This window comes from Lemur catta, chromosome 6 (genome assembly GCF_020740605.2).
Source record: "Lemur catta isolate mLemCat1 chromosome 6, mLemCat1.pri, whole genome shotgun sequence".
Taxonomy (NCBI): Eukaryota; Metazoa; Chordata; class Mammalia; order Primates; family Lemuridae; genus Lemur; species Lemur catta.
In genome coordinates this window covers 20,684,680-20,712,648 of record NC_059133.1, presented here as the reverse complement: position 1 = coordinate 20,712,648, position 27,969 = coordinate 20,684,680, and the positions used below count along the sequence as shown (strand labels likewise).

At 40.0% G+C, this 27,969-nt stretch overlaps 1 protein-coding gene across 10 annotated transcripts in view; it reads right to left on the bottom strand.

Annotated features, from left to right (window-relative positions):
• ANKS1B (ankyrin repeat and sterile alpha motif domain containing 1B) overlaps positions 1–27,969 on the bottom strand; it is a 950,573-nt gene that overhangs the window by 336,217 nt on the left and 586,387 nt on the right. For 6 of the 10 annotated variants that reach the window (XM_045553160.1, XM_045553161.1, XM_045553163.1 and 3 more), the window contains exon 15: positions 25,184–25,290. In XM_045553160.1, the coding sequence (XP_045409116.1) occupies positions 25,184–25,290 (107 nt within the window). Of the gene's footprint in view, positions 1–25,183; positions 25,660–27,969 lie in introns of those variants that run through there. The other 4 variants (XM_045553169.1, XM_045553168.1, XM_045553170.1 and 1 more) reach the window with 2 other exon arrangements.

Here is a 27,969-nt window from a genome sequence, read left to right as displayed (position 1 = left end):
ATTTGGCAATGAGGAAGTCATTGGTGACCGTGTTTAGAATAGTTTTGGCAGAGTGATAGGAGAAAATACCTCCTGTTAAAGAAAGGAAACAGAAGGGGAGATAGTGATTACTGATAGATCTTTTGAGGGGTTTTGCTATAAAGGGAGCTTAAAAACTGGGCAGTAACTGGGGGTAATGTAGGGTAAATAGAGTTTTTCAAATCCAAGTTAGGACTTACTGCGACCTGTTTGCATACTGATGAGGATAACCAACAGGAGGGGAAAACCGATGATGTGGGAGAGAGATGGGAGAGTGAAGCCTTTGAGTGGGCCAGAGGGGCCCCATAGTTCAAATGTGAGAGATTTCATTCATCCATTCCAAAACGTTAAACAAACATCTACCATGTTCTACATACACTGCAAAAACTGGAAACATGGAAATGAATAAAACATGGTTCCTGTCATCAAACAGGCTATTTTTTTGGAGAGGGGGAATAAGCATTTTCATAAACTGATAATTCACATTCAATGTGGTAATGGTAATGTCAGAGACATGTAACCAGGGCTCTCTTCTGGGCTCTCATCATATGGCATGCCAGTTCTTGCGTGACCATGTCACTACGGGACAAGATTCAAGATCTCCACTCCCATAGTGCGTTGACATGTTCTGGGTTGTATTACTGATCGGATAATTCAGGCAAGAGTTCTGTGCATGAAATGGTACCGTAGCTGCACAGTTAAAGTCGAGGTGGCAGATTTGAGACATGTTTGAGAGGTAAAACCAATCATGCTGATGACTGATTGACCTGGAGTAAGATAAAGCAGAGGAAGCCTTAAGGCTGACTCCCAGGTTTCCCATATTCAGTATCTTGGAGGTGACAATGCTGAGCAACAAAGTCCCAACAGGTGGCATAGAGGGATGAGAAGAAGAATCTGGGAACATTGCTTTCAAAAAAAAATTAAGGTCTGATAAGTGCCTGATATTTTCAAAAAGATTTGAAAGGAGCCAGATATTTCTGTCTATGAAAAGAAAAAAAAAGACCTGATCTCTATATAATATCACAAACACAAAAGTAAAAGAAAAGATACAAAAGACTAATAAGATTTTAGAATAATTTTTGACACTACATAAGAGATTTCAAAACAAAAACAAAAAAAACCCAAATCAAAAAACATAGAGCTCCTGGTATTGATGTCTTTGTTTTTTCCATGGCATAGTTTGAGAAATTTAGTGAAAATTCATTGGAACATATGGTTATAGTTCACACCAGTCCCAGACTTTATGGGCCCTATGAAAACATCGTAAATAGTGTTTGGAGTTTTGGGAGAAGAGAACATGGCTTATCTAGGTATCTACTTTAAGCAGGAAGCTTCGCAGTATCATGCAGTGCTTTTCAAATTTTCCCACTCAAGTGCTCCCACTGCTAGAGGGATGAGAGTGAGCACCTCGGATGGCAGATGAGGAAAGGGGGTGGTCTGAGCGTGTAACCTGAAGCATCAAGTGCAAACATGAAATTTCTTTAAAGCCTGGAGTTTCAATTTAATAGTTAAGCAAATTTTATATGCAATTCCATAAAATATCCATTTTCTTTCATGCAAAAATAATGAGTCTTCTTCTCCTACTTTACCCTGCTCTGAATCACTGAGTGAAACTTATGCCTTGGGAAGATAAGTCTTATCTAATGAATTTGATTGTGTCCTTGCATCCTGCCACATACCTGTGGGTATGCTGAGAAGACCAGGGGAAGGGGAAAGAACACAGAACCAAGTTCCAGGAGGCCTGAACTCTTCTATATCAGTTCCACATTTATTTATTTTATTTGCATCCTAGTTATTTCTAAGAGGAGTTTCAGAGTAGTTGAGTGACTTTTAGAAAATCATAAACACTCTGTGCCTTGATTTCCTTATTTATAAAAACAAGGGGATTGTTCTACATGATCTCAAAATTCCTTTCTAACAGACTAAGAGTCTACCCCCTTTTGGTCCAAACAAAATGTTAACGGGGTTAGTGGAGGGTGATATCAATGTAAATTAGTAGATTCAATTAACATTGTGGAAAAAAATAGAATATTCAGCTAAGGTTTGAGTCATGATGGAAACTTTGAATTAAAAAAAAAAACTAATGTTGGGAGATGATTAGAGCTTAGAATCTATATATTTGACATGTGCTATAAAAAGAGGTTATTTCTTGAGAAGTGGAATTGCAACTTTCTGCTGAAAGATATCAATTCTCCAAGGCACACTCAGCAAACCCACAGGCAAACTCCCACCTCAGTAGACTGAATCATTTGCCTGTAAAATACCACGTTGGGATTGGGATGCTGAATATGGTGGGGAAAGTTTCCTGTAGGGGAGGACCTGCACTGGAGCCGCTCACCGAGGTGGCAAAGGCAATGGGACTTTCAGGGTAGTCCTCTATTTAACACCATCCCATCTCTCAGGGACCTCTCTCACTTGCCTGATTCTTTTTTTTAAAGCCTGACACCAGTAATGTTGATGCTTCTCCAGATTCTGAGATGGAAACAATGATCTAAATAGACTGTCATCATTTATCAGAATCCACAAAGGAGAAAACAGTTAGCCATAAACCTCTAGGGGGAAAAACCTTAGAATCAAGAAAGCAAAGAGTACATGATGCTTTATCCAGCAAAAACTTATAAAAGTGTGGTGTTCCCTTTAAACACAACACATCACCCTAACAGGGTTGCCTCCAATACGGAATTGTGCTCCTCTGTGAAGGAAGTCGTTGGCAATACCATATCAATAAGGATTGCTTTAGAAACTTGGATGCACAAAGCGGTGCATTGCCTTGCAAATACTTGGCCCACTTTCTTTGTCTCTAGAAACTTTGTGGACCTGATAATCCTTTACAGAGGTATCTGGGTGTCTTCGGGTCTCCAACTCCATGCTGTACTTCTATGAGCAGATGGTTGAGGAGACATTCTTTTTTGGCCACGTCTGCCATTTGCCTCCACAACTCATACTTCCTTTTATAAAACAGAATCCTCTTTTGCTGAGACAAGAATGAACACAATTTATTTGGAAAGACACATAAAATATATTATGAAAGACACTATGTATGAACCACACGTTGAATACTAAAACCTAACATTGTGTACATAGAAATTCTAAGTTCTTCCTCCAGTTGGTTGAATGACCTTGGACAAGTCACTTAACCTCTCTGAATCAATTTCTTCATCTTCATCTATAAAATGAATACTTACAATACTTTCTTGCCTCATGGGATTAATTAGTTAAAAAACACAAAGTAGCTACATACTATAATGGATTCTGAAAAAGCCTAGTTTAAACTCTAACATTCTATAAATAGCATTGTGGCTTGACGTACAAGGAGACAGCATCGTTAGTGCCCTGTTGGTGAAATTAGGACACAGACCATGAATGGGTTTGCCTAAGACTCTGAGTCAGACTATCAGGCAATAAGGAAGGAAGTCTTTCTCTAAGAGCTCATTATTTTCTATTAGGATGTTGTTGTGTTCTCTTAGAATTGAGGTGGAGCCCTTAGACACCCTGCCGGCTAATTTGAACCTGTTTGAATGACTCCAGGGATTTCAGTCAATAAACAGGAACTGGCCTGTTCATCTGTATGTTCCTCTCAAATTGGTTGAAATAAATCCTCAACACTTGATTTTCTGACCTGGTTCTCAGCCACCCAGCACCAGCCTGTGGCATGGCATTATGAGACATTTTCCAGTCTATCAGGTGGAAGTAATCCAATCCTGCCACTGCTCATGGTAGAAAGGACAGAGTATAGAGACAGGCTCCAAGAAAACCAGAAAAATCCTGAGGCCTAGGGAGAAGGGGAATTGTGTGGTAGCAAGTCTGGAGAAGCTGAATTTGAGTTTACCGAGAAAGCCAAGAGATAGAATAGCCCAGAACACAGAGCTACTTTTTGGCTGGGAGCATGAAGGATGGTTAAAGAAGGAATGCCCTATGTCTAATTCTTTTCTGCATGATCAGGTACTACAGCAGGACAGGGCAGGTGATGCCATTTCAGGGCCAGGAAAGGGGGCCTCTATCCTACTGGGTTGGAACAAGGCCTGAGGAACTGATTGAGTTGCAGTACCGGACAGAAGAGGTCTAGTCTGAGGATGAAGCATGGTGTCCATGTAGGGTACAGCAATAGCAGAGAACAGTTGAAATAGCTCCAACTAGAAGCCCCAAATAAAGACACGTTCAAGTGTATGTGTGAGGATGATGTTTCCTTCCCACATGGCATAGGGGATTCTGGGTCAGGCAATGCTCACAGTTCCAGACAGAGGGGTACAAATCTGTCCAAGGGTTGTGGGCAAACCATTGGCAAAAACTTTTGATAAGAAATGTGTCCTGTGGCATGGAAAGCAGGGCAAGACTGAGACTCAGGAATGAGATAGGGCCTGTCACTGTTATCAGAAGTGGGGAAGTATAACAGGATTAGATTGGCAGCAAGAATTATTGGATGTGCAATCACAGGAGGTGAGTTAGAGTTTAAATATATGCCACTTAAGGTTTGGCTTGACATTAAGAGCATGGACCAAGGCTGGGTCTTGAGGTAGAGAAATAGTGATCCCAGCAGTATGCTCAAATTCAGAACAAAAACGGGGAGCAGAGATCCCCCACCTGACTGTCAGACTGGACAGAGACTAAAAACTGGTTTAAAACTTTTAAATTCATCTGCATAACTTGGATATGGAGATAAATGAGGTAATACTGCCTCCTTAAATAGAGGAAGAGGCTATCAAAATGGAATTGATCTTCCCCTTAGGACCATTCATCTCTTCAACATTTGAAAAGATGTTCAATACAGTATTGGGATTTTAAGTGATGACTGCATCAAAAATGAAAAATGTGAAAACTTTTGAACTTATCAGTGCCCATGAATAGAGGGAATGGGCTCATCCAGTATTTACTCCTGTGTTCACCATTTGAGTAAATTGCAAGTCATGGCTTGGGCCCTTATTTAATTTGAAATTTTAGTTATGGTTGATTTTACAGGAACATAATCCTTTTTAAAAAAAATCTTCCGGACAGCTATATCAATTTTGGCAAAGTGCTGTCTAGTTTTACCCATGCTATTTTATGATCTCGGCCGTTTGCCACGGCATGATGTGTTTAAATGGCACATCAAGGTACACTGATGGTTGCCCCTTGCTTAATAATTTTAAAAATAACCTTTAGCAATTTCTCCCACTTTTATTTCTTAACATACGATTTTGCTTTGTGAAACACGAAAGATTAAATCTTATATTTAGGAACCATTTGTTCGGGAAGCTGGTAGAGTAAGATTTAATTGATTTTTTTTTTCTTCTATAGCTCTTGAAGAACTAGCATGTGAATCCGATTAGGTGGCATCACATATATTTTTGTAAAACGGATTTTTACTTGCTCAGGCTGAATTCAGCCTTACAAACCTCAGTCCTCCTTGCTTCCTCCCTTTCTCTCCCTCCCAAAGTCAAATATGACCACATTTCATCCCTTTTTCTGCCATGATATCTCTGACTCTTCTGTACGTCCCTATAGCCAGCAGCTTCCTCCCATCCCCTAATAAGCCCTCCTGCTTACAGACCTTCCTCCCTCTCTACTCATCCTCTGTAGTGTCACCAAAGTCAGAGTATTAATACATAGATCTTATCATGACCCTATTCTGGCTCCCAGAATTTTACGCAGAATTGTGTTCAGAAATCATAGGGCATTTGAGGTGCTGGCCCTAATTTATCTTTCCAACCTTGTTTCCTCTCTCTCTCTCTCCCATTCCTGACAGACAAACACTGAGCCTCCAAGATCCCTCCATCTTATAAACAAACACACTCTGCACCATTCTGTCTTCATACCTCCCAGGACATCCTATTTCCTCTGCCCAGAAGTTCTTCCTGGGTTTCTCTACCTGTTGACCCCTTCACCTCATCCTGTAAGGACTGGTTCAAAGACTAGTTCTGTGACATCTTCTCTGATTCTCACAGCCACAGTTAAATCAGACTTTCATGATGATCCACAGCATTTGGAGTACATCTGTGCTGGAAACTTCTAACTGTATCGCATCGTAATGGTTTGTTCATGAGTCTGTCTCTTCCCTTGGCTGGGAGCTCTGGAACACCAGTGGCCATTTGTTGCTTATTCACATCTGTGTTTTATGCTTCCTCCTGTGTCCCCACCTGCTCCCCCAGCCTCCAGGGGCCAGTACTGTCCCTTGCATGCAATGAATGCTCAACAAAGAAACACTTGTTGGCTTAAAGAATGAGTGACTATATAGCATGGGATTTCATAAGTCCCTTTAGTTTTGCTTTTTTAACTTGTTTGATGCTTAAGGTAAATTTTTACCTGCAGTTCTACCTTACTCACTTTTTGATTCCAATTCTCAGTCATTTTGCCCCCAGCATAAAACTGGGTGCACAGTTTATGCTGAAGCCATTCTCTTCAGATTCTAAGACAAAGTCTGAGGGTCTCAGGCCAAGCACAAATATAACCTAGAAGGCATGGACTAAATTATCTACCAGTAAAAATGCACTGCCCTTCTTTGTCTCAGCTGTTTTGCAGAACAAACATTCCTGTGAAGCCCTTCTTCCTAATTTTTAGCCTACACTTTTCATTAGACACAGGCCATTTCTCCCCGTCTCCTCCTCTTCTGCGACTGTAAATTATCCTGTTACTTCACTTATGATGGGGACATATTTATTTTCTGTGATGATGGCTCCCCTGAGCCCCCCTTTTTCTTAGCTACATAAAGTTAACTTCCACAGTGGCAAATTAAGGACAGATTACAAGCAGCCTGGGAACCAGGCTCTGTCACCACAGGGGGCCGCCTACTCAGCCTTCTCCTGCTCAGCCATGGGAAAGATTGCAGCTGCGAAGCCAGCCGGGCGCTGGGCTGCCCTCCCTCCGCCTTCTTGATCTCTTGGAGGGACTGGAGAAGTCCCTTTCTCCAGCGGTGTCTGGCTGGTGTCTGATCCCGAGTTTTCTCGCGTCTCCTTCCCCTCCCCCAGCTGCCTGCGTCTCCCTCCCACACCAGGGCCAGCAGCGACTGCCTCCAAGACGCCCCCTCCTTCCAGCACGGTGCGGTTTCCATAGCAACAGAAAATGTTGGTGGGAAGCAAAAATGCTGAACTGCAACCCGTGTTGGGGCTGGGAGGAGGGGGAGGCGAAATGGGGGCCTCTCTGGAGGCTGCGGGATGAGGGCAGGGGGCGCGCCGGGGTGAAAGTTGGGGAAAAAGCAGCCAAGTGGAAGCCCTCAGTGGAGACCACGAGGAAGCTCAGGGGGGAGATGCCTTGGCAAGTGGAAATCACTTGGATTAGAAAACTAAGCCAGGAAGAAGAAACACTTATAAAAAGTAATGGAGAGTCCTATATATAGTGGTTGATTGAGGGGTCATGTTAGGTATAAAACAGAATAGGTGATTTTATGTTGAAGGTCAGTAGTGAAAGGCAATAAGTTTAGTGGCCAAAAAAGGGGCTTGGGAGGTTAATGATAATAACAGTATACTTATGTGGAAAACAAAAGTAACACTCATGGGCCTCGGCTGGTCAAGTGGTGCCTCTACTTACCAGCCATGTGTTACTTATCTTCTCTGAGCCTTAGTTTGCTTCTCTGTTTGCTTGTCTATTAAAATGGAGTTATTAACAGCAACCTCAAAAAGCTGTTATGAGGATCAAATAAAACTAAAAGTGCATGAAGTGGCTGCTCATAGTAGGCAAGGGAGGTTTTTCTAACCATTGTTTGAGGTCAAGGAATGGTATTTCAAATGCATCTTGGAGCTGGAAACTTAAAATTCACTGAAAACTGTGCATTGTTGTATGTTTTCTCTTTGTATTTATTTCAATTTTCCATATCTCTTAAGTATATAGCATTATGATAATAGGTACCGAAGTCCATGATGCCATCACAATATTTAGTTCTAGCCCTTTTGTCACAAAAATGGGAAGCATCCTTTTCTTTCAGATAACTTCTCCATTTGTGCTCTTAATGAGAGCATCTCTGATATTTACTCATTTCCTCTCGGTATAGCCACAATACTTTTGGCCTCATAACCTCCCATTTCTCTTCTCTTTCCTTAGTTCGAGAACTTGCTACAGAAATAACGTTCTATGTCACAGGCATATTTATAGTCATCCATCAATACTGTTTGGGTGAATGTATGTGTGCCATCACTTCCTTCAGGATTCCAAGGCAAGCAAAGTTAAAAAGCCATGGCCCAACTAGAGATGCCTAAATGCCTCTTCACTCAGGCTGTGTCTTTGCAATGTTAGAGGAAGGATGTCAGGTTACTGCAGAGGCTGTACTTCTCCATGCCTCCTCGTTCTGCAGTTGGGACAATGATAGCAGTGGTGACAACTAGTGCTTGAGCATGCTGTTCCAAGTGCTTTACAAACCTCACCTCAGCCCAGTGGGGTTAGTATGCAGTTATCATGCCTGTTTCTGCATGTGGAAATGAAGCACAGGGACATTAAGAAATTTACCCAAGGTAATATATTAATAGCTCCTAAATGTCAGGGCTGGGATGTGAATCTAAGCAAAATCTACCCTCTTCATTGTTGCACTGTGCTACCCTTCTATGGAGGAAATATCTGGGCTCTTTTAGGAAATGTTGCTTGATGTTATTGGTACTGCTTTTTATAGACAACTGTTTTCCCCTTACTTGGTATCCTTTAATGAATAAAGAAGGAATGTGTGGCTGTATCCCTGGCTTCTATTTCAAGATGTGTACTGAGCCCATCAGTTTGTTACTTTTTTCCTCTTAGATCCCAGTAAAAAGCTGGAAAAAGAATTCATGATTTCACAACAAAGAAGATAATTGGAGAAAAAGTATATGGGTGTGAGAAATTTCAATAATTTTTCTGAGAAAGAGCATGGGCACACATTGATGCAGGGGGGTAGCTTCAGGCTGGGGGGTTTGCAGAGGGCCCTGAATCAATAAAGGAGTCCAGGTTGCCCATCAGAACCTCAGAGGTTTGAGTCTGAAAGAATGAAGATGGGATGGAGGAGGAGACTGAGAAGTGGGGCAGAAAATACCGATGAATTTGAAGGTGACTATTGAACAGTTGCCTCCCTCCCACATTAACACATAGAGCACATCCCCAATTTCTATCTCTCTCTTACACGCATATACACACACACAAACATGCTAGTCAGGCATTTACCCTCCCTCCTCAGGTCAGAAAGGAAATGAGGCTTATTTTCTAAGGACATTTAAAAAAGCTTTTCTGGGGAAGTCTAGAGCAGCCCGTGTGGTGGTGTTTGGGACGCCCTGATCATTACAGGGACACTCTGCTCACTACAGCATGAAGCCTGAAAGTCAAAAAAATGTGCGTACACACACAGAGCTTTCTGTTTGCTTTTCCATCGCCTCTTCCCGAAACACGAACAAAACCACACACTATCAGTCACTGGAGGAGAGCCGACAGTAAGGCCAAGAAAGGTCAAGTTAGAAATAATGCATGACAGAAGAACGTACTCTAGAGAGAATTCCAAGAACTTCAAAATTAAAACAACTAACCTCTAACTGGTGTCCCCGACAGGTTCAGATCAATACTACATCAAAGGGAAAAGAAGAGGGTGCCATGAAAAAGGAATAGAGAAGAAGAGCAAGCTTTGGGGAATTAAAAATATTATTGCCAAAATTTTTTAAAAATCAATTTAAACATTGAAAGTGAGCCCCTAGGGTATAAGATAAAAATACAAAGAGATCGTAAATGTGAGTGAAAGGTAAGACACACTGAGGAATGACTGAGGAAGTCCAATATCTGGGGAGAGGAGTTCACAAAAAAAGGCAACAGAGAAAATGAAGAGATGGAAATGATCAAAGAAATAATAGAAGAGAATTTCCCCGAATGTATCTTTACATTTAAAGTGCCTAAAGTGTGGAGCAGTATGAAATAGACACCCACTTAGTCACAACTTTGTGACACAACAGGATACTGAGTATAAAGAGAAGATCCTGAAACTTGCAGAGAGGGAGAAAGGTCACCTGTTAAGAAACCAACGTCAGACTTCTCCGCAAACACATCAAATACTGAAAGACAAAGGAGCGTTGCCTTCCAAGCTCCCAGAGAAATTAGGTTCAGCCTCAGATTACACACTATACCACAATATTTGTCAACCATGGGGGCAAGCTATAGACATTTTTAGATTCACAAGGGCTTAGAAATTCACCTCTCCTGTATTTCTCAGCTATTTCATCTATGAACAGTTATTTGGGTATGCACTCTAGCAATATGAGAGTCATAGAGAGAGAGAGGGAAAGCATCCAAGAAACAGTGGCTTCAATTCAGGAGTGCAATGAAGAGGATGTTGGGTAGTCTCAGAGAACAAGTCCAGCCTGGGACAGGAGAACTAAAGGGAGGAGTCCCTGGAAAAAAGCAGATCAGAAAAATAGTATGATGGAGACTGTGAAAAACGTAAGGATAAAATAAAGGTAGAAAACGTAAGAGAAAGGAAAAGTAATCAGAAATGAAAAGAAAAATGAAATGATTATGAAACATAAATAGAAGGTAAGTTCTGGGATGACTCGCAGGTTTCTCATAACTGCAAGAATGGTGTGTGACTATCATCATCATTGATGCCCTGCCCCACCAGGGACCCAGGTATTAGGTTTTCATCCTTGATGAGGATTCCAACATCCCGTGAGTGGCATGGAGGCAGGGGAACATTGGGCTTCAAGGTACCACTACAAGCCTGTGCAGTGAGGGTTTCAGCCGGGACCACCATAGAGTACAGGGTTCCTTATGTGTCCAGCAACACTTGGGTCTCCAGTGCGATGCAGTGACAATAGAAGAAACTGATAGGGGTGGCAATGGAACTCCATGCTAGTTCTGCCATGGAGGCAAAACTAAGTTGATTTAAAATACAAAAAAGTGATATTTCATAGCACCTGAATTTGTGGGCTAAGATTTAATCCAAGAGAGAAGAGATGATAGCATAAATGAGGTATATCCTCATCTCTCATATCAGGATGTCAGTAAATAATATCTAAAGTTGAGAAAGCAAGAACTAAGGGCATACACGTCTCAGGGGAGATCACCACCAGAAGGACTAAGCACAGAAATGTTTAAGGTATTTGCTTCTGGAGAGTGATGTTGGGAGCAGGGAGAAGAATACAGAAAATTGTTTGCATTTAAGATTTATATGTGCATTTGTTTTGGTGGTTAAAAATTATATACATATTATTTCAAAACTTTTTAAAATATGTATACTCATTTCTGTCAATCCTACTCTCTGAATTTCCTTGCTACCATGTAGTTGTTTAAATTGTCCTTGGTATCATTGTTCCTGTGTCTATATAAACCAGCTTTTTTGGAAGAAGATGAGGTTATAAATCAAATAATTAACCAGTTACAGGCAACGACTCATCCGCTTGCCAAGCCCCTCCCTCGCTCTCATTCCCAAGAGCGTTCTCAAGGACACAAGAAGACCCTATTCAGCGCTGTCATTGTCTTGGTTGTGGGGTAACAGGAAACAGAGGAGCCTTAATTTTCAGCATCTAGACTTTGGCTCTGAAGACGGCTGTTGAAATGGTAAGCTCTGATTACAGCTTTCTAAAGTGCACTGTTTTCTCTGCGCTAGAGAACAGTCTTCTGAATTAGTATTAATAAAACGCTTTTTAACAGGATCTCTGACACCAGAAGTCACCACTGATGCCAATGTAATTACCATCCCTGACTCTCGGCCTTGTCAGGCAGCACAGATAATCACCTACAACCAGAGGCCGATGATTACCCAGTCAGTCAACTGACATTGAGCGCTCGCTGGGAGGTTCTGCAGGGGTGACAACAGAGGAGAAGGACTGCAGTGTCCTTTCCTCAAGGCGCTTCAGACTAAAAGGGGCCGAAGGTATGGAAGGGAAGGAAAGCAGATTCCCACATCCACAGGCAAAAATAAACACATATCCATTCTCACTAACACACGGAGGGCCGTGGAGATGTCAGCCGGAGTGAAATAAACACTGGTTCTGGCGCTGTCAACCGCTTTGGTTTTATGTATTGTCTCTTTTCATTTTTGCCCCCTGCACACTGCCTGCAGGTGTGCTAGAAATCGTGTGCCATGCTTTTCTGTGTGCCTACATGCTAATTACATGCTGTTCCACTTGCCTGAAAGGCTGTTCCTGTCACTCAGCCCTTGTCAGCCTGCGAATTTTTCCAATCTATCAAGAGTTAGTGTAAACCTGACCTCCTCTGTGGAGTTTTGCCAGAGTCCCTCAAATACAGTTCTAAATCAATGACGGTGCTGAAGGATTTTGTTTTCACCTTTGTTTTTCCAGTAGATTGTAAGGTTTGAGACCGGGACAGGGGATGGGTTTATTATCATACTAAAATAATTAAAATAGTTCATATATGTAAAACACTTAGAACAGTAGTGCCTGGAATACAAACACAATAAAATTGTTTATTATTATTACTGTCATCGTCATCATGATGATCAATCTTTGTATTGAGAAGCCCTCGTGTAACATCTGGCATGTGAAAGTGGCAAGTAAGCAAATACTTCTTTATTTGAATGCTTGGAACATTTCAGACAAACTGAGTTTTATTGATGAGGAGGTTGATAGGTGTTTTTGGCAGTGGTCGTTATTCTAAGGTGAGAGTGAGGATGATTTCTTTAGCAATTGGTGAGAGCAGTGACCATCTTTGAAGAAGCATAAGCTCTAACAGGTGAATAAATTGTTTTGGAGTAGAGGAGGACATTTCAGATCTTACGAAATGATTGAAAACAGATTTGCTGTTGGCTTTGAGACAGTATGCTAGCCCTCAGGAAGATGGGCTTCTTTGAAGTTACCTAATATAACTCAAGTCACTTCATTTTCTTCAGCATTATCTGGAAATAGATGGTTAATCAGTTTCAGACAGATGTTTCCATGCTCATCCTCCTTTGCTGTCTGTATGTGTGATGTGCACGTGTGTGCTGCCATCTGGGTGAGCCTATCTGGGCACAGTGACGGGTCATTAAGCTGTTTTTCCACATGGCGCACGTGTAGTGTCTGAACCACGGTTTCACACGGTGGGGAACACTTCCACCATAGAGGCATTACATGACCCCTAGGACTGATGCCAGATCAGTAGTAGCTCTTTTGCTCTTCATACACTACATGCATATTGAAATCTCACCACCCAATACTTATGATTCCACTCAATGTTGTATCACTCATCCCATTCTTCACTGTTTACACAAATCCATTCAAGCCCACTTGCTCCAGGGAGTCTTTCCCAATCACTACAGCTCATAGGCATCTCTTGCTTCTCAGTCGTCATCAGTCATAGATTTTTAGCACTCATGTCTCCCATAGTTACATTTTATGCTGTGAAAACACTCACTTTGTTGACCTTTATTACTATTTTAATGTGTACCACTATTTAGCTGTTAAGTATGCTAGTCCTAGCTCCCCGAGTAGACTGTCAGATCTTTAAGTGGATTCCATATTATGCTGCTGCTTTGTAGTCCCTACCACAATTAGCACAGCAAGGTAAATATTGTAGGCACTCCATAGGTGCTCCCTTAGGAATGAAGGGATAAATCTTCCAGGAATACATTCTAAAAGATGTTCCTAAGAACTCCTTCACAAAGGCTTATCTACTTTCTACTCTAGATTGTCAACACATGTTAAAGGATAAAAGGTATAGATTTGAAATACATAGATTTAAATTTTAAAATGGTGCAGCATGTTTGTTAATAAACTTCATAGTGTGCATGCAAGTTTTTGTTAGTTATCCTTGAGGACAAAACTACTAGAGTCTTGAGTATTACTCTCATAAAAATTATCACAATTTTATGAATTACAGTTAAGGGAACATTTTATAGCAAGTGGGTATCCTTGAGTATGTTTCTAGTCTAGTTCCATAGATGTTCCATACTACTTTGCCAACAGCATGTACTACTGCAGGGCCACTAAGTCTGGATAGCTCTTTGAGTGTACATGTGGTTGATTAATCAAAGTCTGTGGTGAGTTAAGAGTGAATTAAGGTGACGTAACTTTCCAACACCCCTTAGAGTTATTTGATATAAGATCACTGAGATAGGTAGGTTATGGATATTTCAGTGTTCCTAGAATAATTCAAATATGCTTTTTCCTTGCATTCAATGTATTATGAGGGCAAAAGCAATGAAGTCTTGTGCCAATTTCTGTGTTTCACTGGCTAATCAGTAATTCTAAAGTGGTTTGCCAGCGAAATGGTATGAGAACTCTTGTCACCACCATTATTCATTGCTTACTGAAAGCACAGAGCTGGCCTTAATCTAATTCTTACCAGAACCTTGTGAACCAGGTAGTACAATCTCCAATTTGCACATGGGAAATATGCACTAAGGTTAAGTGAGTAGCCCATGATCTCACACCAAGCAGGTGAAGAAGCCGGACCATGAAAGCAATTCTGTGCCTCCAGGTGAAATTGTCTTTCTAATTCCTATGGAGCATTATTGCCTTTTCCACCCTGAACCTAATGATTACAAGCCTCAAATGAGCCCTCAGGAAGGTCCTGTAACCCTATTCCATTTTCCTAGTAAATTCTCCTTCCCACTTTCTGAAATAACTTTTTAATATCGTCTTTATTCTTAAACCTTTCACATCCTCATTTCATATTTCACTAGAAAATAGAAACCATTAGAAGAAATATGTTTCCATATTCTCTGTGCCTTATATACAAATCATTATGGAAGCCATCCTCTGTCTTCCCCGCTATTATAATAGGAATGTCCCCATTAAAGACCAGTCCTTCCACTTGGGTCTGGATTCCAACCTCTCTCACCTTTATTCTTTCAATCCTTCTTTCTTCTCCAATATCAATACCACTCTTTCTACCTGATCATTCCTTTCAGTAGTCAAACATGACTCCAGTCTTTCCTGTTTACGAAAATCCTCCCTTTGACCCCCAAATCACCATTTAGCTACTAGCTTATTTCTGAGTTGCTATAATCAGAAAAACTTCTCGCAACAGTTATGTACTCTGCTACTTCTTCCAGCCAACGCAATGTGGCTTCTGTGGTTCTTGTTTCACAGAGTGTGCTCTTGTCAAGTTCCTCCGTGGCCTCGATGCTTCCAAATCCAGTGGCTTCCTCTCTAGTCTCACACCACTCGATCTCTCATCAGCATTCTACCTAACGGACAGCTTTCCCATGAAGAAAGTTTTGGGGGAAAGATCATTCCACTTTCAGATACTTTGAGTTTGAGGGGTCAGTCGAATATATAGGAGGTAGAGAACTTTGCTTTTGCTGAGTACTAGTGAAGTCACTCTTAACTCATCACAGAATGGATTCTAGAGTGAGAAGAGAAGAGCATCAGGGGCTAAACCCTGGGGCACAGGCAGAAGCAGGGAGGGCAGCAGAGAAGACAGAGAAGGTGGGAGGGTGCCCAGGCAGAAGGTGCCAAGGTTAGAAGCCAAGAAGAGAAAAGAGTGGTCAACAGAATCAAAGACCACAGAAAGATCAGGTAAATAAGGACTGGAAAGAGTATATTGTATCCGGCAAGTAGGAGTTCACTGGTCACCACTAATAAATAATTTCAGGATGATAACAGAAGCTGATGGTATTAATGCCTGACTGTACTGTACTGAAGGGCAGTTCAGCAAGTATACCATTTATGCTAGAACCATGGTGTAACCAATGCTTATACCATTTATGCTAGAACTAAAAACAGAATCTATTTCTTCTGTCTCCCAGATTAATTGAGATAATACGTGTGTAAGAGCTTCAAACACAAAAAGTACAGTAAGATTTAACATGGTATCCCCTTTCATGATATCATAATTACTTACCAGGAAGTCAATGGATTACCATTTTTAAACAATATAACAAACCCTTCACCCCACTCCTCCCCCAAAAGAACCTCATTGTTATTCATTCAGCAGTTCTTAAATGACTGAATTGGTAGGAGTGATCTTTTGCTTGCTTCCTTTCGAAGGAATGAGGGATTTCTGGAATAGATGTTTGCCAGCCTGAATATTCCTGTTCACTTGTTCGAGGCTAATAACTGGATGGGTCATATTGTTACATAGGACTGATGAATGCTAGATGTTCAGCTCCATCTGTGCAGGATTACTCCTTTGTGATAAAAGAATGTAAAATATAACTCCTGTCCATTAAACTTGAGATACTTTAGTTTCTAGGCCTCAAGTTTCAAGATCTCCTTTAAAACTTTGGAAGGACATATCTAATTCTTCTTGCCAGCCATCTAAACAGACTTTGGCTTATAAACCCAAGATGTTCCGCAATGCCTTGGATATGAATCCTAATCATCTTTGCTCAGCCTGTGAGAAGGTGAAAGTATAACAATCTGAAATATAATTCTGTGGACTCAAGGGGCAGAAATCAATGACTTAATATCCAGAGGCCTATATTAATTATTCATTTTATTTTTCTCTTCTTCTAATATGCCTCTATAATTCATAAGCAGAGTTATAAGGGCTCGTGTTTCTCAATATTATTTTAGGTCTTACACTCTCAAATGAATGGATAGTTCCCAATGTCTATGATGTGCGTGGTATACACAACCTAGCTTAGGTAGTTTGGGCTGAAGTCAGGGAGATACATGCAATGGCCTGTACGGTGTTGTTTCTGTCTCTGTAACCTGAGTTTTCTTGTGGATAAAAGTTCATAATGACAACTCACTACACCATAGAGAAGATTACATGGGAGGACAAATCATGTCTTCCATGAACACTACTACTATTTGATGCAGTGTCTCCTGAATGCGTAAAATGACTCCCACTCCGACGAATTACCCAGACTAAGAGTGAGTGCAAGAAAGGAGTGTTCTGGGCAGAGAACAGTGTGTATAAGAGGCAGTGTCTGCAAAGGCATGGATTTGTGTGCCGGTGTGGCACTGTTGTAGGACTATAAGTAATCGAACATGGTCAGAGCTTAGGAGGGGGGAAAGATGAAGCTGGAGAGGTGAGCAAGGTCCAGATCAGTAGGAGAGGCTCCTAAGAGCAGGTGGAGTGACTAGGACCTTGAGGAATGCATCTTGATTAGGCAATTGGGAGGATGTAGGCTATGTTAGGTAGGAGGGCAATTGTGAACCAAAGTGAAGGTATGTATTTATTTGGCAGTGAGGGTTCTGGTCTTGTTAAAGCAGAGGTCCTCTTGAGAAGTAGTGGGAGGGGGTGGAAAGGTAAGAATAAGTAAGATAAAAAGTCTCTCAAAGGACCAGAGGTATGACAAACCGGGAATGCTTTGAGGGCAGGGCCGGTGTCCTGTTTAGTGCTTGCAATATAACACTGGCTCGGGAAATATTTGCTGAATAAATGAAGGGAGCAATGATGAAATTGTGGTTTTACTGAGTTGAGCAAGGACTTTTAAGTCAGAGAGGTTTCATTTTGAAACATAGGCTCAGCTGGTAATTTTTTAACCTTCGTGAATCTCATTCTCTTCATTCATAAATATTGGGATATTAATACTGACAGATTTATACTGACAATTAATTACATAGTATAATTTATATAGAACTGTATAGAACTTAAAAATTCCATTCAGTCAATATTTATTGAGAAACTACTCTGTGCCAGGCTTCGTGCAAGGCTTTGGGAATACGAAGATAAATAAGACCCAATCTCTGCCTCTAAGAGACTCACTTTCTAGTGGGACTGGGGGAAGCTGACATCCGAACAGACAAAATGAATGCAATGCAATACAGTAAGGACTAGCACAGGGCTAAGAACAGGGTGCCATGGGTACCTGGGGAACGGGCAGTTATGCCAGCCAGATGACAGGATGGCACTAGGGAATACTTCCTGGAGGAAGTGATGCTTAAGCTGATTTATAAACAATGATACACAGTTAGGTGAAGAAGGAAGAAAAAGGAATTCCAAACAGAGGGCACAACAGGCTTCCTTTGCAGCTGTGTTTTTCTAGCTCTTGTGCCTGTGCAGTTCCCTTGCCAAAAATATACTCCAGTCTGCTTGGTGAAAGCAAAAACACCCTCCCTGGCTCTCATCAGACTCCTGAAGGCTGGATCTTGCTCTCAATATCCTCGGCTATTGGCTGGTTCTCCTTAAACCAAACAGGCCTTTACGAACCCTTCATATAGCCACCTGCCTAGTTTCCTCATTCCCTTTCTCCTACCTTCTTTCTTTTCTTCCTATCCTTCCCCTTCCTCCTTTCATTAAACATTTCCTGTGTCTACATGTATATACCATGCGCTGGACCTGGAGATACAGAGGATCAAAGTATATTTCTAATTTTTGAGGAGCTCAAAAACAAGGGCAAGGTCAGCAAACTATGACTCATTGGCCAAATCTGCCTGTTTTTGTAAATAAAGTTTTATTGGAACCTACTCATGCCCATTAATTTACGTATTGTCGAAGGCTGCTTTCATGCTACAACAGCGGAGTTATATAGTTGCAGGAGAGACCATGTGGCTTGCAAAGCCTAAAATATTTACCATCTGGCCCTTTACAGAAAAAGTTTGCCGGCCCCTGTTCTAGTGTTTATGTATGGCAGAGGTGGTGGGGGTAGACAGACAAGTCAATAGGTAATATACCCCAGAAAGGTAAGTTCTAGGAAGGGGTGCTACGTAGTTACTAATCCATACTTGGAGGGCCAGAAAAGAACTAAGTAACAGCTAAAAAAAGTGACAACTAGGCTAAGAGCTAAAGGATAAAAAGGAGTTAAGCGGGAAAGGAAGCTCATTCTTGGCAGAGAGAGCAGCATGTGCAAAAGCCAGGCAATGAAAGGAAAATATGCAGTTTCCCACTGCAGAGAGAGGAAACGGCAAGCAATATGGCTGGAAAATAAGTTGGGGGTAGGTCATAAAGGATCTTAAGTGTGAAAGCCATATTAAGGATTTTGGAAATATCTTATAATCTCCCATCGGTAACTGATAATCTTTGAAGGATATTAAGCAGAGTTGTGCTACAGCAAATGTGTGCTTTAGCAAGATCACTCTGGCTGCAGTAATAGTTAACAATTGTTGGGCTGTGCCAGGTCTGTGCTAAATGCTCTTTGCATGCATACATATATATGACAATGTTTACTGAGTAGCTAGATGGCCCTGGAAACCAGGTAGGAAAGAGAAGAAGTATAGAGAACAGACAGGGATCTATGAGAGCCTCAGGGATGGAAAGGAAAAGCACCGCTCACATTTAGAGGCAGAGGAGGGTTTGAAGAACAGGAGAGATTGGAAAGGGGAGTGTAATGTCATGCAATCCACGTGGGGAGTACATCACAATAAGGAGCGGATGGTGAAAATCAGGTATTGCAAAGAGGTCAAAGAGAAATGGAGTGAGGAAAAAAGAGGGGGCGCAGGTATTTGGCAAGAAGCAGATCACAGCTGACTTAAAAGAACAATTTTAGCAGAAAAGTTGGGAAGCAAGCTGGATTATGGGGTTGAGGAGGTGACTGGAATGGGAAAATGAAGGTCACTGCTATTGAACGCTCGTTTGTGAGATTTATCCTTTTAAAGAGGAAAAGAAGTATGATTGTAGCTGGAGTTCTGAAAATGAGTCTGTAATTCAGCAGTTTTACTAAGTTTTCTGATTCATAAGGTAGATTCCTCATCCCAAATATCTGGTCATTTGAAGCAATAGTAGAGATCAAATTATGCAAATAGGCAGCATGACTAAATTAAAGGCCCATTCGCGTGAGCATCAGTTAGTAATGGGAGTTATATTACTGCATTATTAGAAAACGGGGCAGCATATTTTAATATTTAAAATGTAATCAGAGTAACTTCCAGATGGAAGAAAATGCTCCTATCACCAGATCAGAATCACGCCTAATGTTTTTTCTGAAAGCCATTCTTCCAAGATGGTCAGCCTGCAACATGCCCTCATTTCCAACTTTCTGCTGCGCAAGCAATCAGTATCCTTAGCAGCTCTGCCAGCACCAATATTGTACCCTGCATCTCTAAAGAGCTCAAAATATTAAATAACAACCCCAAAGAACATTTCTTCTAGATCCCTCATTAGATTGATTTTACAGATGAGTAAACCAAATCAGGGAGAAACAAAACAGTGGAAATGAGAAGTCTTCCTTTAGTTCTCTTTCATACCACTGAGAGGCTGTTGCCTATTATATTTGTAATTAAGCTTTTGTCCAGATAAAGAATAACACTCTCTTGGCTTTGACTTTTACATGCCAACAGATTTTTAAATGTCACTAGTTGAAAAAATTACGGTTTGGTTTTTCATGGTTTTGAAAAATGATTTGTAACTTTGTAACTACTGGCCTAAATGAGTTTAGAAAATTATAGCTGTACTTTCAATATAAGGCCACCCACTCAACTCTCAGCCTAGCCTGTTTCAGAAACAGGAAGGCGTAGGGAGTGTGGCAGGTACCTTCAAATCTCAGTAAGTTCATAAAATTTTCCTAAGCAATATTTGAACAAGAAATAATCATGGGGGTGATTAGTCTTACCCTTTAGGGACAATTTATTTTTCTACTTCACAAGTTTAGCGTCTTGCTTGGATCACAACATGCTACCAAAGATACTTAAAAGGTCATTTTATCAGGTCAATTGCAAATGATGCTCTTATTATAGAAAAGTTATATAAAAGTGCAAAAGAGATGTAAGTCCATTAGCAGGTAAAATGCACCACAGAGATGGGAAAAAAGTTTCAATTAAATACTTATAAGCTCTATCTTGTTCAAATGTTTTGTTGAAATGGATGACTTCCAAGAGCTCTGTGGCTCCACTTCAGCATCTAATAGGCACTACACATTTTGACCTCCAGCAAGACCTTTATAAATGCTATCCACCCAAGTGTACAAAAATGTCATCTTGTGGGGCTATCAGTATTATTTATATTTCTTACTCTGCAGAGGCTGCATTTTGAACATTTTAATAATGATTAAAGCATCCCAAGTCAATCTAGGTGACAATTGTTAGAAACACAGGAGATGCTTAAAAAATGAGTTGGTAATAATTTCATTTTCTCCCCTTTGAGATTAGAGTTTACAAATATAACTGCCAACTAGTTATCATGGTAAAGTTATGAGTCAGTCCTCCTCGAAGTAATATAAACTTCTTAATACAGTCTTCAGACTATAAATCTACCATAACACTGCTAGTGTTTTGGTGTTATTAGCATCTTTATCTTCCCTTACTTCATGTGGTGATAAATTTTACCTCTTCCATTATCTATTGTAATTCGTTGCTGGAAAAACGATCACTAGTAAGTATATATGTCAAATTATGGTGATTATATGGAAGGAAGAGGGGGAAGATCCCTGTGATATAGTGTGCATGCATGTATGTGTGTGTATGCACCCATGTGTGTGTGTGTGTGTGTGTGTGTGTGTGCTGTGCATGTAAATACTGTGACAGGTGTGAAAGCAATACTGTACTCTGCTTGAGGGTAAAGGTCATGTCTTGTTTACTGTTAAATCCCTAGTACTTAACACTGTCCCTGACACACAGAAAATGTTTGAAGAGTGTTTGTCGCGTGAATGAGCAAATGCTCCATGTACCCATTGGTAAAACAAGGCTTCCAGTTCAAAAATGAGACTGGAGGTCCACCTACAACCTACGACAATCTTATGCCTTCAGTTTTTTAGGCTGATTTCTATGTTCATGCCATTATGCTAGGAGTTGTAAGAAAGGCAAGGGAATTTCGTACATGGAACTTGGACATGAGGGGCTTCCAGTCTAGTTGGGGAGACAAGATATATAAAAGTGAAAACTTCTAATTTTAGAGAGAAAATAATGGCATGTCAAATGTAATTTTTCTTATCAAATGTAATTACTACATGAGTTCAGAGGAAAGAAAAGATTGTTATGGACTGGAGTTATTGAGGAAAGCTATGTAAATAAGGCAGGACCTTTGAGAATAAAAGACAGAGGGGAAGGCAAGGAAATAGCTGTCCAGGAGGAGAAGGAAGAGAGCAGATAAGCAAAATCAAGACAGGAATAGATAGTTTGAGACTTAAACTTTAGGAAGAAGTCATCCGAGTTGGAAAAAGAAATACGATGGTATAGACAAACATACTAAGAAAATAAATAAGCACATACATTTTGTATAGTAATCACTTCCTACCTAAACTTCTTGATGAAAATAAAAGTAATGTTGAAACTTAGACACAATCTATGTGTTGCAAACTCGGGGGAAATGAGGGAGATGTCAGAGGCCCATGGTGGCTAGTGAGTAGCAGGTGGACGTGCCCAGGCAGGAGGGAGGTGATGATTTATGCCTTCTGAAGGGATGAACAGGTAGGGTGGGAGCTAGGTAAGGCTTCAGACCAAGAATTCTGTTGTGAAGGGGCTTTTGATTTCAACACTGCTGTGACTTTCCTAAAGTCTTAGGTGACCTGATATACTTTTATAGCTAGTCTATATACCAATTTCTATTTATTTTATATTTTTAAGGACATAGAAAGTCTAAATTATGCACACAACTATTCTGCAAGCCAGAATTAAATATAGAAAGAGAAAGTTTGGAAATTTGACTTTAAGATATGGGGAAAAAAATCACTCATCTATAAAATCAAGTATAAGTATTAAGAGCCCCAAAGAGAAGCAATAATTGACAGACATTTAAGCACAGATGGTGATCCTTCTTTTCTAACCATGTCTAGAAATTGATGTAAGTAGTCTTTATTAAAGTTAACTGTAGCCATGGAGATAAATCATTCATATATTGTGTTTTTGTGTGAAAGTATGTATGTAGAGCAGATTTAGCAAAAGGATTTTTTTAAAGCTCTCAATAAGTACTTTACTTTGGAAGTTACTTATATGGACCCTTTAAACTCACATTCATTAATGGAATATTGATTAAATAAAAAATTAACTCCAGAGAATGTTTCCTAAATAAAGTATATGTATGCACAGATGTACTATGATGTTTCAACCAACATTAATTATATCCTTTTGATGCCTACTATCTTGTTCTAAAAAGCTAATAAGACCTGCACTACATCGTAGTTAATAGGAGTGTGGTGCTTGTTGCTTAGGCAACGGGATGAATAAATGCAGGTCAGAATGTGTTTCAAGAAAAACAAAAGCTAGAATATGATACTGAGTGGAGACTAAGCAGGTCTAACAGATTTTTTACCACATTAATGAAATCTGTTTCTTAAAGTGAGCCAGTCATATTAGCGTACTTTAACTAAGTTCATAATTAAACAAATTATATTATGTAGATCAATAAATAATTTTTATAAAGGTAGAAATTCATCTCATGTTACTAATAGCAAGAAAATGGTATATAACAGCATATAAAGCATTAATTGATGATACCATTTTATGATTTGCTTCACTGTCATAACTAACACCTCTAAACGGTAATTCAAAGTTTAAAAAAAAAATTCTGTCTCATAAACTATTTGATTGGCTTATCTGGATTAATACTGTCCTTATTTTCAGGAAAAATTATATATAATACTTGAATTAAATGAGCAAAGACAATAATCTAGGTAAAATCCAAGATTAAATCTTGGTTTTGTCACATATGTCCAGGAATTTTGCCTTCCAGCTACATTTTGTAGTGCTTATGCATGATTCATTCATTAATGTTTTTTTACAATCTCTTCCCAAATACTTACTTAAAACCTGTTTGATTAACCTTTCAGTTTTGAGGCTTTCAAAAAGATATTATATTTGCTCATAAGTATTTAACATTCAGTGGAAAATTAAGCTGAATTAAAGTCTTTCAGAACGCCCAAATGATCCAGAGAATTCACAGACCTAACTTATGGGACCAGAATAAATTTGGACAAGGGTTTGAGCGGTGGGAGTGACAAAGCCTTATTTCAAGTAGAGATAGGGAGAAAGAATAAAGACATTGAAACGTGCAGTAAACATAAATAATGATGAAAAGACTTTCATTCTATTTGATAGTTCGTCTAATTATTAGTGCCATCTGTTAGTGTCCTAAGTCAGTTCTAAATTTGCTCAGTGTCCTAAGACTTCCCTAGCAATTGAAGAACTTTCACTTTTTTTCCTGTTTCAATACCCACAATATCTTATCTACCTAACCAGTGACAGTACTTGACAAACACAAGAAAAACAACAGGAGCTGCATATCTCATTATAAAAAAACAAACTCTCATAAAGGGTTTTTATACATACAATTATTTAGAGCTCGTATGTCTTATTATATTTATGTCTTTTTTATTTTTTAAGGCTCGTGGGCAGTCACACTTTTGGGGAACGAGCAGAAGTTTAACAATTTTAGTAATCTTCAAATCTATAACCATTACGTCAAGCTTGGAGAAAAAACAATCTCACATAGAAATAAAAAGACCTGACGAGCTCTCAGAGTTTCGTTATCAGTTCTGGTATTAGTAAGCTGCAGGTGTCAGCCCCAGCATTTTATTTAGGAATAGCTATTACTTATTTCTACGAACCATTTGTGTACTACATGCCTATGTTAATGTAGGTCTCTCTAAATATACAGATCAGTGATATGTGTGATGGGACCTTCAAAGCAAGGAAAGGAAATATGAGCTGTGACGTAGCTTAACAAGGGGAACTGATGAGCATTGAGGGAGGTATGGAAATGATTAGAAAGCTGGTGTGTAGGTTTGCACACCTCCCCATCCTCCTTCCTCACCTACATGCATCACGGTGGGAAGTTTGCACATGTCAGGTTTAAACTGCATGTAGACTAGGATTCAGAAGTATATGAATGCACTTGGTCTATCAACCTCTCTTTCTAAACATTGACAGCTAATTGACTGAAGTGTTTGTTTTCCACCTAAAGTAATAAACAATACTTCATTGCTCTTCGCTTAGCAGGTGTAAGTGAATGCTCTCCATAATTGACCATCAGAGCAGTTTGCTAATGAACTGAAGGTTGTCCACACGATTGAAACTGCTTATTGAACAATTATCAGGAAAGAAAATGATCTTCACACCGTAAACAGAACAAATTGTCTAATTAATCACTAAATGCTGATGCTCAAGTGAAATAATATATTTTAGGAATCTAGAATAAGCTGAAGAGTGGCATAATCTACCTGGGCATTCTAAGATTACAAATTTGTAAAAAAATATCACACAAAGAATGACAGGAAGAATATAAATGTCAATCTTCTTTCACTGTCTATAAATAGTACTCTCACCGGTTCATTCATATAACACATATGTATATGGATGCATCTAGATCTCCTTTTTTAGCAAGTGCCTATATGTACACAGTAAGTTCAGTCCTAAGGGCATCCAATTTTCTGATGCAGTTACATATACAAAACTGACCGATTTTGGTGCAAATTAGGCTGCCTCTGAGCCATGTAAGACACATAAGAAGCAAAGACAGACAAAAGGCAGCTCTGTGGACACAGAGAGCATCTTACCATAAACTGCACATTGTCAAATCCATTAGCCATCAGGTGGTTCTCGTACTGAGGTAGCCCAATGCTTTCCAACCATTGTCCCACTGTTTGGACAGGGCATCTGGGTCCTGTAAGAGGATGAAGAGGGAAGCGTTTAAGCAGGGAGTAGCCGTCCACAGGGTAATAGCGGTAGTCCTGGGCTGAGAGGTGGCATTGCCACATCATGCTCCGGGGAAAGTTGCTATCAAAGGAGCCCGCCAGCTTGACAGATTAATGTTCTCAGCGAGAGAGCAAAGTCAGAAGTAAAACATAGTTTGCCAGGCAGGCTGCGGAGTATGACTTGATCCTAGCTCCACATTTCTTATATATTAATCTTTACTACCGACCAGCACGTCATACAGCCCCCAAAACCAGGCAGCAGAAGAAGGCATATCAAGCTGTCAGCTTAGGCTGGTCTGCGTTCTATGTGATTGTTGGAGTACTCCACAATGAGCAATGCACAGCCGGCAGCCAGAATTCTTTTTATCAAGTACTCCTACACTCATCAGTATGCGACTCCATGCTCCTTGCTCCCCCTCGCTCGCTCCCCTTCATTACCCAGCCCAGGCTACACCTCGCATTTTCAATAATAGCCATCAGATAAGACAGATTTTTTTTGTCTGCAAGCTGTAAGCCTGCTGCTGCTGCTTCCTCCTACACACCCATCCAAGCGTCAATCTTGAATGATGAGAGCAGTCAAAACAAATGCAGAAAATAGCAAGATTCAAAAGCAAACCAAAGTGCTTAAATCTGAATTGAATCTTCATACTGGTTATACGTTACAGAGCTATTTGTTGTGGAATTTTACGTTTCAAAAGACACCAGGAAATGCGAAGCTTGAACTATAGCTTATAATAGAGCTCACTACAGGTTCCCTTTTTCCTTTTCCTTTCTTTCCTTCCTTTTCTTCTTTTTTTAAATGCAACATAGATAAATGTTTCTGATCTAAAGCTTTACGGTGTTTGGAAAATAATTATTCTTTTTCTTTACCATGCCAGGGCAACATGAATCTCTCTGATATATATATATATATTTTTCCTTTTTGAATTACTGCAAAATACAGAAACTGCATCGCAATCTTGAAGTCAAGATAATTTATTTCTCGTTTGCAGGGCTTTTTCCAAACAAAAATATTATTAGGCATAAGAACTCCTTTTCCCCTCTGATATTTATAACCCAATCTACCAGGCTTACCATTCTGAATTAGCTATAAAGGTAACATTAACTTGGTAGAATTTTTTTTTTTAATAAAGAAGAAGAGCCCTAACCAAAAATAATTCAAGAAAAACAGATTCAAATGTGTGAGTTTTACTGAATGGCAGACAGAGTGAGTAATTTATTTAATAATTAGGAGAAACCAGAGATTAATAATAGAACCCACAGGACTAGATCATCAGAAAGAACAGACTCTTAAGATTCGGAGAGAACTCACAGAAAGGTTAATCTAACCTCCCTCCTAATGCAGGATACCCGTGTTACAATGTTTCTGGAGGAATATCATCCAACTTCTGCTTGCATACTGCCTGCAACAGAGCTCTTACTACTTCTCAAGTCTTCATTAGAGAGTCTTATTAGAGAGATATTTCACTTCCTACCTTGCTCCTACTCCCTGGCTCTAGTGCTGCTTTTGGAGTTGCACAGATTGGGAACAATGCCTCTTTCACGTAAAGTGCTTTAAAAATTAAAGATAACTCTTTCATCCCCCCAGAGCAACACCTGGTACATAGTAAGTGCCCAGTACATATTTATTGAATACATGAAACATCATTTTTCTTTTCCACCGCCAAACCTCATCTTTTCTCTATTTTCTTCCTCTTTCTAAGGACATTGTCAACCTCCCTGGCACACAGACATTAAACCTCAAGATATTTTGTACTCCTCTTTCATTGCTGACATCAATACCAAAGCTCTGTCATCCTCATCACAGTGTCATCCGTTCCCCGGATTCTATTTTCTGTTTCATGTTTACAGAACTGACACTAACTTTGATTTCACTCTCTTAGTTCAGACTCAACTAGTCTAACGCAACAATGGCCCACATGTTGGTCTTCCTACCTCTGACACTTTAAAAATCTATTTTATACATGGTGTCAGAATAACCTCTTTAAGACACAGTTGTGATTGCTATTCCCTGTTTCAAAACTGTTCTGTGGTTTTCTGTTGGTTTCAAAATAAACTCTCACCTCCTCCGATGACATTTTGGGGTCTTCATGATTGATTGCAAGATCATCTAACTTTATTTCCCCTTCCCCAGTGTTCCAGCCAGGGGGGATTACTTGCTGGTCTGTAAACACAGCCTGTAATGTGCTTTGGTTGATTTTATTATGTCCCCACATTTCTGCCCATTTGTTGGTTTTGGATCAGATGCGCTATTTCCTTTATGAAACCTCTTCTAATCCTCCCTAACAGTAATAAATCTCTTTCTTCTCTGTCTTAAATGGCATTTTCAGGTCCTCTATTATAACAAATATTTTCTGCCTTACATTATAGTTGGTTGTGTACAAGACTCTCGAAAGTGGGGAATATGCCTTGCTAATATTGTACATAGTATTATGAGAATTCAGTATGCACCTGCTCAAAATAATATAACCTCACAATTTAAAGTACAACACATGTTGGCGTGGATGCGGAGAGACAGGAACACTCATACACTGCTGGTGGGAATGCAAACTAGTGCAACCCCTATGGAAAGCAATATGGAGATACCTTAAACAGATTCAAGTAGACCTACCATTTGATCCAGCAATCCCATTATTGGGCATATACCC